Raw genomic sequence first — 15,192 nt, 5'->3', positions numbered from 1 at the left:
GCTCAGTTGAAATCAGCTGCAAAGCCATCTGTGGACAACTGTGACTGCCCTAAAGTGCTGCCCTTGGAATTGAGGAAGCAAAGTGTGCTGAGCCAGGGCACAGGAACGGAGTGTAAGTGTTCATAGAAACAACAGGCTCCAAAATAATTCCATCCACAACATGGAGGGCATGAAGTATGGTAAAGAAAAGACAGCAAGGGTTCAGTTTAGCATAGCCACCACCTGGAAGGGCCAGAATCTCCCATTAAGCTGAGCTTAACATACACAGGGGATGTTTAACTCCTGAATCTCTCCAAGGTGATTCCTGCCATATCTGAGTCTGTCTGCCAAACGATTCCTTGGTTTGCTGGCTAAGGGAGAACAGAGGAAAAGGTGCCCTTGTAAACTGCCATATTTCTGAATGATTTTCTATGTTAGTCCTGAGTGTAGCCATGACTGGAACTACCTCAGAGGTCAGGAGTGTGATTCATAGATCAAGCAGGGTGAGCTTGAGAGAGTACAGGAACTGTAGCTTAAATCTCAAGTGATGAGTATGTGCAGTTTCAAACCACCGTGCAGCTAAAATAAATTCCTAGCAGTCAGTTATATTTGTAATTCAGATTACAAATCACACAATAAAGACCTGAGCAATCTGAGCATGTGGAAAAATTCATTCACAATGCTTTGCCTTCCAATACATCACATAACTGTGCGTGCAACAGCCCCACTCCTAGAATTTCATAGACTTCACTGCAGCATTAGCAAGGGACTAGAAACAGTGAAGTACCACTGAACTCCAGCTTCAGGATTTTTCTGACTATCCCTGAAAATATACTTCCATTCTTTTTTTGGTGATCCTATGAGCTCTCATCCCAGAAAACAAGGATAAAGGACTCTAAAATAGAGAGAAACTAATAGGAGAACTAATCTGAAGTAAGTATGCTACTATTTTTTTCCCTTTGAAAAAGGAGATGAAAGAGACTCCACTTTAAAAATTAAATAAGAGAAAATGTGCTGCAGAAAGTTACCAATGTAATATGTAGCTAAACTGTGCCTTAAATATATTCCAATAAAATGTGGGTCAAGAAGCCACAGCTGAAGTTACAAATATATGTATAGTGCCAAGAACCACACAAACACATTGAAAGCAAATGTTCCAGTATCAAATATTTGACTTTCTGTTCAGACAGGACAACTGAGATGTGTCCACATCTCAGAAAGAGCAGCCCACCATGAGCACAGGGCAGTGTGGTTGCAGATAAGTCTTCACAGCTCACAAGTTCACAGACATTTATAGGGTTTTTATGCCACATTCTCTCTGCTAACTTGGGCAACCTGCAGCCTTATCCATCACGCAACGTTGATATGGCCTGGGTGAAGAAAATGCAGAACTATTTCCACCTCACTGATGAAGATGTGAAACAGAAATGCAATTAATGTGCCTTGGCAATGCAGGGAATCCAAGGCAGAGTTGAGGTTCCCCAAGCCCCAGTCCATGGAAAGAATCATTTAACTGGCTTTCCTTTCCTTCTTATACTGAGTGAAATTAGTTAATGTGCTGTGGTACCTCAAAGCAGTGCTGCTGAAAGAACACTGATTTCCAACATGGTTTTTCATATCCACCATACCAAAAAAAGAGCAAATATCCATGGCATGGATCTGTAACCCATAACATTTACTTTTTAATCCATTAATTAAAGTAGCACACTCTACAGTCCAGTCTCTAGCAATTATTCCTCCCCCCTGCTATCAGGAATCTAAATATTACCCGATTAGGGCACACTTCTCCCTTTGGTTCAAGTAGGTGGAATCACTATTTATTTTTAAACTGAAATAGTATGACAGATCCCTACTTACAGTTGTGAAAGTTGACAGTAAGGCTTTATTTTATGGCATTAGAGCTGAGTGGATGTGAAAAATTACATATAAAATAAACTGACCACATTTTGCCTGAATTTTTAAGTAACAAGACATTTCACAACAAGAACTCCCTACAGTCATTGCAAAGCATGACAGAAGGCAAGGAACATGGCTGGAGGAGAGCAAGGCAGTGTACAACACAGCAAGGCTAAGAAGAGTGAAGTGAATTTCACCTACAAGTGAAATCTAGGTGGGCACCCAAATCTTCCGTGGATGCTTCTCCTTTCAAAAACATACCTGTGGGAGACTGAATGGCAAGGAAGGCCTGGAGGTTGGGAAAACACAGCTGAGCCATGCTCTCACCCAGAAACCTCTCATAAATACATTCCTATTCCTATGTTCATCCTGCATCTCAGAAATCAAACTCCCTTTTGGACAGCATTTCAGCACTCTGAGCTGTCCTGTCCAGACAAAGTTCTTCTTCTTTACATTCCTAAGTCATTGGAAATTCAACACCACTCCATGTAAGGCGTGCAAAACATCTAGCTTTAAAACACAGCCCTGGATGCAGTTACCTGGTCCTTGGGTTTCTCCACTGCCAGGATAAGTGGGAGGCTGATTTTCCTTGAGGAACCTGCCTGAAAAAGCAAAACCAAGATTGGTTTGCAGCTTGCCAGGTTCCAGCAATAGCAGAGGACATGTATACAAGTCCTTGTTGCATACTCCCAAAGCTCCTCTCATCATCATCTCCCCGTGCTGACCTCTGCCAGGGCACAACAGAACAACCTGCGAGCTCCAGGCAAGCACAGAGAAATGTACTGGAAGATGAAGAGGTTATTTTCATGTCTCACAAGAAATCACTTGTCTGCAGCTGTTTCTTTCATGCTATATTTTCATTTCAGCTGGTGCCACTTGTATTTTATAGCTTCATAGTTTAAAATAAATTTAGTTAAAAATTTATTAACTGGTCTCGCTTCTATTTCTAGTTACCCTCCAGAAAGATGTTAGGGAGCTGCAGCCAAAAAAGCTGTACATGAATCTCAAAGCCAGATCTCATTACAAGGTTGATTCCATCCCTACAGGAAATCAGACCCTGGCACTCTCTAACTCCTGATCTAGAGGCAGGTTTTGAGTAGTGAGATCCAGGGACTTTAGATTCAGTTTTAGCTCTCCATAACAAGCTGGATGGAAAAGCTGTGTTCAGGAAATGTTGATTAGTTTGTCTTCCTCTCTTGTTACACCAATTTCCAGAGCTCTCTCCCAGGCTCTCCACTCACTGTTTCAGATGCTGTGCACTACACTAAATATTACAGTTTTCTTTTGCAAAACAATTAAGATTTATGATTGCCTTGCTGATCAGGAACAGCAGGAGACACCTCTGCTGACAAAATCAACCTTCCAACCATAATTATTCATATCTAATTACACTGCCAAATGAGGTCCAAATAAACCAGGTTCTTCTGTGGGAGGTGAAATCAAGCCAGAGGAAAGTGCAAGCTTCCTTGACATCTCAGCCATGCAAAAACACTAATTTTCTTTCCCTCAAAATATGCACACACAGTTCCTGCAGAAACAGAGGGAGAGGCTTTCTCAATGACCTTAAAAAAAAGGGCAAGAATGATTAATAAGATCCTGAGAAGAAATGAAAGCAAGACTGGGAATGGTTCCCTATCCCAAAGTACCTTGCTAATGGAGTTTGGAGTCTGTGGTGTCTCATCCTTCAGTGATGATGGGCTGTTTCCTTCCACATCTTTTCCTGCAACAAAAAAAAAAAGTGATTCAAAACCAGCAGAATTCTGTGCAAAACCATGGCTCATCATGGCCTGAGAAGGGCTACTGCTATCAGCACACAAGGGAAGTTATCATGAGCAAGAGCAAGCACACCATGATCCCAGAGAGGGATTGTGTCAAATTTAAAATAGGCTCGATCCTCATGCTTGGGTAACAAGACTGCTCAAAACTAAGGTCTCAAAACGCCATGGAAAACCACATGAGGGTTGCAAAGTCCAGCATTTGAAAGCTGGAAAAGAACAGAAATAAGGTTACTTATGCATCCTTAATCAGCTCCCTTCTGTGTCTGCATTATGATGCAGTCTTTAATTACATTACCACAGTCTGTTCTTTCCTTACATACCCCATGCCTTGTTCAGTGCCAATAATAAATGCAATTCAGTTAATAAGCAGCTATTCAATCCTCCTTGGTCAGTATCTGGCAACCATACACTGATGCACTTGATAGCATGCTTTGTTGGACAAATAATAATCATGATCACAAAATGCTACAGAAGACAGAAATGTATCTAGGCATAATTAGTAAAACAAAATTAAAAAAAAACCCAACACACTTGCAGAAGATCAATGTCTTCTAACCAAATTATTTGTTAAAATAAGAAATATTTTAAATTTATGAGCAGTAAATGAGATTTTCCAATAATTGTAGAAATATATAGTCACTACTCAAATATCCTAAACTTGCCTACATTATATACTGGCATGGGTGTGTGTAGTCCTAGTCCAAGCAATAAAATGTAATGATAAATACTGTTCTCTTGGCCAAATGTAATCATGGCCTTAGAGTAAAAGAAAGCATAGAGCTTCTATTAAATAAAATGCCAAAAAAATAGAATCTGATGAGACAAGATTTTTAGTGCCAAGACAGTCATTGTTAACCAATTACAATGTCATTTTCTTCTCAAAATCAATGGCAATCAGAGCTTCAGAATAGAGGATGCAGTAAAGAACTACCAAGACGGTAAAACACAGTCCATTTGTAGCACACTGCAAACATGGGAACTGTTGAAAATGTTTCTAGCACTGTGTGGGCCAGCCTTGGAAGCACCACCAAACCCAAAACTGGCAATGGAAAACCCCAATTATCCCAAAGTTAGCAGAAACTGTCATAGATGTGTCAGAACCACAATTTCTCCTGGAATTATCAGAGCAACCTTTTAAGAAGCCAAGCATTGTTAGGAAAGTCAGCCACAGGAGCCCATGTTGACACAGGAGGACGGGAGAAGAGGGACAGCACATGTGCTGTTCATGTGGGGGAGTGGAGTGGAGGAAGGACCCATCCAGACATGCAGGAAAGAGATGCCACAACACGGGACCCATATCTCAACCTACTTTCTTAGCTGGCACTCCTCCCCTGGAAACACTGAGCCCTAAATAGTGCACTCAGAATCCTGATGTTTGTGGGCAGGAGAAAATACAAAAAAAATCATCTGTGGCCAGAGATTTGTCAGTGACTTTGTGCTACCATGACAAGTGGGATGGCTATAGGCACTGCTGTGCATGGATTAGAACCTGGATCTCCCTACTTTTCCCTTCTCTTATAGCATTTTCATCTCTATAACCCCCATTCTCCCTAAAAGAGGCAGAGGAAGATGGAAAAAACCCATAAAGCCATGTAAGCTGCTGCACTTTTTTCCCCATGAACAGTTTTTTCTGCACACGTATGGGAAAGTAACATATGGTCTAAAAGTTCAAGTAAAGTTAATGGGAATCAGCTGCTGCCTGCTCCAAGGGAATGGTGTCTATTAACACAACAGAATTCACATCCATTCTTTATCATGTCTCATTTCTTAAAGAAAGCTTATCTCCAAGCTTGTAGCTGTACAAAAAGTCTGGATGTGAGACATTTCTGCCTTCTCTCAGTAATGCATTTTAAAGGATTGGCACCTGAACAATGAGATTTTCCCTGTTCCTGAGGTTCTGGACAATCCTGCTCACAGACAATTATGGGGAAAAAAGGAACATGCAACATTCCAACATGGAACATGTCCATTCTTACTGTATCATTTACCAGGCTTCATTAGGTATGTTCATGAAGCAACACCTACTAGTTTCTTATGCCAAATGCATTAAGTCTACTGGAAATTGTGAGGGAAAGGCTGTTTCTCAGAGGAGAGAATCCCTCTGAATCCCTCATCTTTCCTGTCTGTCTCAAGGAACCCTGCTGCAGCCATGCAGAAGGAGAGGGCCAGCCCTTATTTGGAAAGCAAACTTCACAGGAGCAATGTAGAAGTTTCTCAAAAACCCACACAGCTGAGTGCACAGAAAACTCAAAAGTGAGAGTCTCACCTAGAGTGGAACAGACACAGCCACCTCGAGAAAATAAAAAAAAAACCACAGAAAAACATAAGAGGAGCTAAACATGAACTGGCTATAGAAGGTGAAACACTTATCTCCCTGATCAAGAAAACACAATGCTCACAATAGAAAGAGAGATGAACCTCACAATTTAAAGTGCTGGTTGCCCCAGGGCACACAAAGAAGGGTCCTCCACAAAGTAGCCCAGAAATTCTGCACCAAATAACAAAAAGCATTTTGGGAAGAGAATCAGTAGCGCTTATGGAAACAGCCTTCATCACATTGTGAAGAAAACTGCCAACAATCCAGTCTTGTGGCTAGAGAGCAGAATTACTGATACTTTCTTTTTATCCATTATTGTCAGGTACAGGGGAACTAAATATTTAGCTCCTTTTCAGAACAACAACCATTCCATTTCTTTGGCTTTCTACTGGACATCAATCCTGCAGGTGCATTTGCCTTTCCCCTCTATAAAGAATGGTAAAGCAAGCATGACTGATAAACTACAAGAAGAAATACAAGCTCTGAAGTGTGACAAAGCTATTGCAAATGAAATCAATTTCTGCTGTAAATATCAGCCATGTGACCCAATGTGAACACCTGAAATGTAGTCCTGGGTATCCTTCACAGGAAAATTCTCATATTCATGAAAGTACACCTCTTAGGATTCAGATAAGCCAATCTAAATTTTTATTTAAAGAGTCTGTGTGATCTTGTAGCCTAATCAAAAAGAGAGATTCTGTAAAAATTCTTATACCAATGAATTTCCTATCCTCTGAAACAGCAAACAGAGAAAGGTTCTCTCTCCTCGTGGCTAAGTGAAAGACAGACAGGAACAACGAACAAGAATTCATGTCCCTCTGATTTGTGAACTCCCTATAAAAAGAAATCTTTCTCAATTTTCTCTCAGTTACAAGAATCATTAGCACTTTTGTATGCAAGCAAAACGCAAGAAGATGAAAGTGTTATTTCAGATAGTGCCCTCTGCATTTCCCATATGTTTCCTTTAAAAAAAAATTAATTCTCTTGCTGAACTGCATCTCCAGAGTGTAACTCTCCTGAGGTGTAAAGTCTGTCACTCCCTTCTCTCTGAAATATTTATTTGCACATCTTCATTGTTGGAGGGAGAATCCTAGGTGATGGTGCAGTGAGAGCTGCAGCTCCAGCACATCACACCCCTCTGAATTCCAGACAGGAAATCACTTGGCTTTGCTGCCCACTGCACCCACTGAACACAACCAGTCCAGTGCTCATGTAAGGGAAACCTGCTGGGCTCAGGCAGCAAAACACAGACCACTTGAAAAGCCTCAAGAACTGAAAGCTCATACAAAACGACAGAGAAAAATAGAGAACAGAGAAGTATGGGATGCAGCTTATGGACACAGAGCTGTGGCTCATCTATGGTGATAGCAGCATTGTTCAGAGGAACAGGAGAAGGTAGGGGGAAGCACACAAGGCTCAGAAGGAAACAAGGCATCTGCAAAGGAGTGAAAGCAGAGCCTGCCATAGGAAATGGCAGCTGTACATGAAGTATAACAGGCCCTTCTTGCAGGAAATATGAGGAAAACAAGGCAGCTCCACAGGGGCAGGAAAGAAATGAGAGGAGTAAGGACAGACAAAACCCCAGACTGCCTGCAAGAAATCCCCTGACTGAAGGAGTAAATTCTGTTTGTTTAAAAGGGATATATCTCTCCTTTACAAATTCTTTAGCCTGTGCTCTTCCTTTGCAATACTGAGGGCTACAGCCCTCACTGGCACTGGGGCTGGAGGTTTCCTGGGAGAACTGTGCAGCTGAACAGAAGATCCATCGTGGCTCAAGGCACTTGTTCTGCTGAGCCCAGCAAAGGCTGCCAGCAGGGATCAAGGAGCAATAAGGTGATGGGGGAAGCTGAGGAAGAGAAAATTTCTTCCAGCCACCTCCTCCACCCTGAAACCCTCAACTTTCCCTGGTTTCTAAAATATTACAGCACTGAAATATAAGTGTGAGGGAGTCAGCGACTTTTTTAGCATTGAAAATGCTGGTAAGGACTGAAGAAAGAACAGGGCAAACTCTAAGATAAGGCTCTCCATCACCTCAAACAAGGGGAAGCAAATACAAGCTGGAAAATCAGCCCTTCAGCTCCCAAGGATAGCAGAAGTGAGCTATTTATTTGCCACATGTTTGTACAGACTGTACTTATGGGTAATCAGCTGTTCAGAAGTCCCTCCAGGTTTGAAATGTATGAGATTTTAGGTGTCCCATTTAAAATTGTTTTCAATTTGATTACTGAAAGGTTGTTGAAGCTTCCAGCTGCCTCAGTGACAGCCAGGATTAGTCAGCACTGCTGAAAATAGGCTCCCCACTGCCTTGCAGCAGATACTCACAAACAAAATACCTGCGAAATCAGAGGCCCTTGAAACCTTTGCACTTAAAGACAATTAGCACAGGAAACCCAGACATGGTTCTGGGCTACATCTGCAAAGCCCAGAGAGTCTGTTGGGTGCTACAGCTATGTGAGCACTGAAACCTTTTGACAGAGGCTGTGTTCTTTCTCCAGATATCAGTGTTTTGAGACCTCACAGGTGCTGTGAGATTTGACTATTTACAACTGACATGGCAGCTGCAGATGACAGCTCTGCAACTTGTGACTGCCCCCTGAAGCACTTGTTTACAGACTGGAACAGAAGCATTGCATGCAGACTGCAATCAAGGGAAGACTTCAATGTTTACTGTGAGCAACAAATTCTGAAACAATAAAATGAGCTCTTTTTCCTTCAAGAAAGGTGCTAGGAAATTCAAAGCTAAAAAAAAAAAATAAAATGTAAAGAGAATGCTTAAAGCTAGTCTGCCATTCATTGCGACCTGTCAAGATTCCTGGTACTTGTAGTGCTTGTAGATATTTACACAACGTTAACCACAGAAATTTTGTTCTTGTGATATTTATCCTGGGCTCTAAATCTGAACAGGGAAACCTGCCATTAAACATCTGCAAATGGGGACAGTAAATTTTAAGCAAGTGCAACGCTTAGGGCAAAACACATCAAGTGACTTGAAGTGGATGTGCCTGAAAGCATTACAGCAATGTGTAATACATTTTAAAATGTAAGGCCATGCAGCATTCAATCAGTTACAAACCCCAATTCTCATGCCCTCCATTCCCACTTAATGCCATGGCAATAAAAAATAGCAGCACTGTCTGGGATCCAGTACTGCTGTGTTGCAGCAGCTTCTCTCACTTTCTTTTTCCCATTCTTGTTTCTGTGGTAGCATGCTGAGATATCTACCTGCAGCCAAGCACCTGAGGCATGCTGCTTTCTGCACTGACACCCAGACACGCACCTGGGCTGAGCGGGTAGATGTCGTTGTCGGCCCCGAAGAACAGATTGCGCGTCAGCTTGCGAGGATCGACCTTCTGAGGGGTGGACGAGGCCGGACAGAGGGAGAACCTGCGACGAAGGAAGTTCTCCTCCTTCATGGCATGAGCTGTGGGGGTTTTCTGAAAAGGAAAGATTGATTACAGTTAATTTCAAGACACAGGAAATCAAAGTTTTCACACCGATGTCTCCGCTGCTTCAGAGCCATCTAATCCCATGCAGTGTGACAGATCTTTTTACAGAGTGTCAGAAGGCCATGCAGGTGGAAAAAAACTATATTAGTTTGAAGCTACAATTACTGATTTGCTGATTCTCAGTATTTGTAAACTGTAGGGAAGCAGGACACTGCTCCTCAGTGAATCCAGGCAGTATAACATCTTCCTGCCCACAAGGATCTATCAGGATAACAGCTACTCACTAGGTCCATTCAGCACCCAACATTCAGTACATAGTCCCTGAAACTCTTATTTTTTCTTTTTTTTTAAAAGGCCTTTGAGTCTCATAAATACAGCTCCGCTGGTGTCCACAGAGTTACACCATCTCCACACAAATCAACATAAATAATTGTGTGGAGAAAGACCAGCTGCACTGGCTGCAGGGAACAGCAAGAGATCACACCAGTCACTCCCACCCTTGTTTCCTATTGCAGCAAATATAAATGATTTTGGTTTTTTTAAACGGCATTAAGATCAGCCTTGCAGTTTGATCAGTAAGATATTGCTGTTCTGTGAGGGTAAAGACCAGCATTTGTGTCCCCAGAAGCCTCCCTGCACCCCTGTACTGGTGGTACTTTGCTCTTTACCACCATTTGGCTAATGCATTAGACCATCCTGGCTGGAACTGAAGGGTTTTTTATACCCATCCAACAAGCAGTTCTTTCTTACCCTTTACAAACAGATACTATGACTGTCTCCTACCCGAGTTACAGGCTTTATTCCCTCCCCATGTGCAGCCAGAGGCAGGGCTCTGGATAGCAGTAGGAAATGTTAACCCAACCTTTGGGTGTGCATCCCTCACCACAAGGTCTGCTGCTTCTCTGGTCGACAGTTACTGAGGTAAGGAAAACCCTTAAGGATAGTACACATTTCCTGAAAAGCATCTCCACATTTTTCCATCTCTTTTAGGTTTCTGGGAAAACAAAGAATAAAAGGCTGCCCAGAGTCACAGTGCAGTTTGGACGGGCAGAACCTACATGCTCCTAAGGTGACCCTCATGGCACAGAGGGGAAATGGGCTGATAACAGGCTAGAAGACCCTGCCCTACCCTTCCTGCTCCCAGGACAACCCCTCTGCTTCTGCTCCCCAAATGCCCCAATTTCATGGGGAACCCTCAACAGCCTCTTGGGGCTCAGCCTTCACAGCCAAGACACCACATGAGGAGATGTCATGAATGTGTTCCAGAGTGAGGAACTCCCCTCCTGTGTTTTATCTGGGCTCTCTACCTCCACTTTCCTGGCCAATCCCTGTAGATGACAGGCCCAATGTTTCAGGTTTTGCAATTTTAAAAAATTTATTTGCCCAGCAGGGTACACCAACTTTATAAACTAGCTGCTGTGTAGAAGGCAAGAGAGAATCTGCTCCTTCTTTCCTGCAAGAGAAGGCCTCAGTGCCCAAGAGCTTAATTTGATCTAAACCAGGCTGGACTCCAGCAATGCATATGGGTTACCAAAACCTCTTTGAGCAGCAGGTCTTTCTGAACCCAGCTCACCATGGGATGTGTGAGACATCAGGCTCTGTAACATCCAACAACAGGCTGACAGGTAACAGGCGGGGCTGCCCAAAAATGCGACTCCCCTGGGCAATGCAGCTGCCATTTGAAGGGGATGTGTGTCCCCTGTTGGGCCTGCATCACCTGCAGAGGATGGGACAAGGTCTGTGCAGTGATTGCCAAGAACTCCAAAGCCTTGCGTGCCAGCATGGCCCCCAGCATGAAGTGGTGTAAGACAGCACACACTCAGCAGCAGAACTTCACTGCAGCCCCCTCACACAGCTCTGGGTGAAAGGCTTTCTGTTTGAGCTCCAGGACACTCACACTGCACAGGGCTGCCAGGGGCCGAGCCTTGCCTGGCACCCCATGCAGGGCTGGGTTGTGTGATGGCAGCCAGGTGAAAAGGGCTGGCTGCCGCTTTCCACTGGCTGCTGCCCTGCCTCCTGTCAATTCAATGGGCCAGGAAACTGCTCTGCAAACACATCCAGGCTCAAAAGGTCCCCAGGCTGCCACTGTGGCCAACAGCATCTCTGAGGCGGCAGGTAACATAGCTAACTTAGCAATGTAAATAAACCTCTGTTTGCTTAGAAACTCCTGATTGCATACAGCTGGGTGGGGAGAGATGCAAAACTTGACTGCTAACTTTAAAAAAAGAAAGGAGAGAGGGGAGGAAAACACAGCCAGATATGTGTCTGAAAGCAAAGTATTTAAAAATAATCCAGGTCTAAATAGCTGGGTTTGGAATGCTAACAGTGAGCTATTTTTTGTTCTTGTTCCCAGAAAGGCAGTCTCAACTCTCTACCTCTAGAACTGCTCATAAGTGGCTCAGAACAAAAGCAGATGAGTGGGATATTTTCCCCAAAAAGCAGGGACCTGGTGAGGCTGTGCCAATCATGCAGGAAGGTGTTCAGAAATCCCAGGCCCACCCAGTGAAAGAAAGCTGGAGAACAGGTTACAAACATAAAACATCCATCCATCAGCTCTTACACCCTGACAGGGCAACAGAAAGGCTGTGCCCATCATCATTTGTCAGCAATACCACGAGCTGTGTCAGTGAAGAACTGCCAGGCAGCTCACACTGATGTTGACCCCAAAACCCCAAAACACAATTTTTTTCAACTGTTGCTCAATTTACTATGCAGAGAGACCAATACACTGATGTTTTGCTCACTTACTATTTCACACTATTTAACCACAGGATAATTGTCAGAATTGCTGTGCTGATGCTCTCTCATTCCCACTGCTATTTAAGCCACCAGCTTGATGGCACAAAAAAATCTGGATGCCTTGTTCAACTGGGAACATCCAGTAGCAAAGGAAAAAGACTTTTCTCAGTTCTGCCTCTTCTCTTACATATCTTCATACAAACTTGTGCCAGCAGCTCATCTCTTTTTGACCACACAGATCAATTTGAGTAAGTTTCTCTTAACTGGTGCTTTTTGGCAGAAGACCCCCAGTGACTGAAGCTCCCTGAGAAGCAGCAGCAGCAGAGACATGTCTGTCTGTCAGTCACACGCACACAACCATGCAACACACCATGCCACCGGCATGGTGTTTCCTGGCTTGTTTTTCAAAGATACTTACACAAGATATATTTGACCCTCATCCAGACAGGCTCTTATTTTGTGTAGCACAAAATCACAAAACCAGACTTTTTTTTCTGTTGTATTTTGGGGTTTCTTAATACATCAGACACTTTTCACCTTGTCTGGAGAAAACATAGCTTGCATTATTAAGATTCTACAATAAACCTAAAATATTTGGTTTGGTTTCCAAAAGACATCACTGTGTGTGTCTGCATCTATATCTACCCTGTTTCATTCTCCCTCCCAACCCCTTTAGTACCATTTGAAAATGTCACGGAACTCCAGCAGATATTAGAAAACTTGAAAATATTAATTTCTTAAAAGTTGTATCTTCTTAAAAGATCATGGCTAAAGAAAGGAGGGAAACTGTAAAGCTGTCCTCTGAACCCAGCTCTTACCAAATATCAGCGAATCCAACATAAGCCACAAATCCATAAGAAACTGAGGCCTCATTAACTCACTTACTCAGAGAGCTACTTCTTTTATCTGTCCATAAAGGTCTCACTGCTCAAGCTGGTTTCAAATAACATAAAGCTCATGAGAGCTGTAGGAGAAGATAAACAGTAGATGCGAGGGACAATCTTCCAAAGGGTGTAACAGGAAAGCGGGAGGTGTGTTCATGGCTTTTCACAAGAGGACTCTTTAGACATGAAAATAGTCCAGAAAACATACAAAAATTCAGTGCTGATGAAGTATCTGGTAAGAAATAAGCAACAATAGAGGATGGGCTTCTAGACATAAGTGATTTAGAGCCTCAGACCTTTCATGGTTGATTTGAAGACAACACTGTTTTTCTGAAACCCAAATCTACTTCTAAATCAGTATTTTTCAATTTCAGAGATTGCTTCAGGATATGGCAGAAGCTTCAGGGAAACCAGTTCTGCGGGGGCTCACGGAATAGAGAGAAGGTAAAGATCAAAATTAGGCCAGAATTGTAGAAGGACAAAAATTGCCATTCTGTTGCCAAGCCACTTATGTAACACAAGGCAAGAAATGTCACCCACTGCTACAGCATTCCCTCCCAATCCAGCAGATGAGATGAAGAATTGTCCTAGAAAGAAAACATGTCTTAATTTGAAGATGCCAACTAGTGCAGAATCCATACACTCATTTAGGAAATAATCCCATAATGAAAAACCTTCATTCTAGCTCCTGCATTAATTTACCTGGTTGTTAGTCTTGGTAGATTAAAGTGCCCTGCAGTTTGCAGCTCAGGTCATTTCTGTCCTTCCATTCTGTGCTCTTGATCATAAAAATGAAGGAAAGGTGGTACAGAGAGTATTGCAGAGCCACTAAACACAGTCCTTTTCAGGATTGCTCCTTTTGTGTTGACAGCTCTCTAAGAAGTAATGGGCTATTAAATATGAGCTGTTCACCAGAGCTTAAGAAGGAATAAATAATTCAGCAGGAAGAAATAAATTTCTTACTAACCCTGTCTTTGAGACCTCTTTATCTTTTAAAAATGCAAAATATAGCAGAAGAGAAGTCTATGGCAAACCCCCATGAAGCACAGGACAAATGAAAGTCGTGAACTTAACCGGGTGCAACAGCACAATGCGACTTTCCCTCCCATGTGGCTTCAGGAACAGCCAACGAAGAGCAATGGGGCAAGAATAAAAGTTACTTTATCAGCAAACCCCGTGGCTGCTATTAAAGCAAATGGGAAATGCCAATGCTCTCCTCTTCTGGGACTGGACGCGTTTTGGATGAAGGCAGTGACTACAACACCTAAAGATGATCACTGCTGGTGCAGAGATGTCTTTCACACACACCTGTTCTGCATCCTGGGCCTTTTGTGCCTGCTGGGAAGATAGTGGAAGCTTTTAGCATTAGGCTGAAACTTCTGGGAAAGGAATTTTCCTGGCTCCTTCTTTAAATTTTCAAAGCTCCTGATATATAATTACCACACAGCTAAACACTGTGCAGATATTACGTTGTCTGTACCCTCTGCAAACTTGTGGGTAGGTTGGTTTGCTTACTCTCATTTCCAGCATTTTAAAATAGATTGGAAATATGTACTTCTCTATAAATAGTTAATTAGGGGTTTTATGTAGTCAAGAAGGCTGTGCCAGTTAGAGGGGGTTCTTAATTTATTCAAAGCTTGTTTCCTTCTCTTTTTCTGGTCACTAAGTATTTCCCAGAAATTAAATTAAATCGTATTTTGTATTCAAAGCAGTCATTCACTCCAAAACCTGCATCAATAGGGAAAATTAGATCTAAAAATACTGACATTTCCTGATCCAATTAACCCTGAGGAGGTAAAAATTTCATGAATGAAATGAGAAGGAAAATTGTTAGCAGATACAGATCTAGTGATTACAGTTCTAAGTATTAATAAGGAAAAACAGCAGCACAGATCCTCAATAAGGGTAAATTATTAGTTCAGTGGTGTGCTGGTGATTTACAACAGCAGACGAACCACAATCAATTCAGGAAGTCTGTGAAATCTGTTTTTAAAAGCTATTCCCAAAAATGCCTATTAATAAGATAGATAATTGGACCACCAACTCTTAGTAACAGTTAAACAAAACCTGATACAGTGCACAGCGATGGCGCAGGCAATGTTTTTCTCTACCTAATTCATGATTGTTGATTAGAGAAATGCCAAAACACACAT

At 42.5% G+C, this 15,192-nt stretch overlaps 1 protein-coding gene across 5 annotated transcripts in view; it reads right to left on the bottom strand.

Annotated features, from left to right (window-relative positions):
- The window catches only part of OSBPL5 (oxysterol binding protein like 5), a 173,621-nt gene that overhangs the window by 52,190 nt on the left and 106,239 nt on the right, over positions 1–15,192 (bottom strand). For 4 of the 5 annotated variants that reach the window (XM_030950548.1, XM_030950550.1, XM_030950549.1 and 1 more), the window contains exons 2-4: positions 9,248–9,404; positions 3,522–3,595; positions 2,415–2,477 (exon numbers count right to left, since the gene is read on the bottom strand). In XM_030950548.1, coding sequence (XP_030806408.1) covers positions 2,415–2,477; positions 3,522–3,595; positions 9,248–9,404 — 294 coding nt within the window. The remainder of the gene's footprint in view (positions 1–2,414; positions 2,478–3,521; positions 3,596–9,247; positions 9,405–15,192) is intronic. The other variant, XM_030950552.1, reaches the window with a different exon arrangement.

This window comes from Camarhynchus parvulus, chromosome 5 (assembly GCF_901933205.1).
Source record: "Camarhynchus parvulus chromosome 5, STF_HiC, whole genome shotgun sequence".
NCBI classification, from domain to species: Eukaryota; Metazoa; Chordata; class Aves; order Passeriformes; family Thraupidae; genus Camarhynchus; species Camarhynchus parvulus.
Note: the sequence above shows the minus strand (reverse complement) of the source record. Positions and strands in the feature narration are given on the sequence as shown.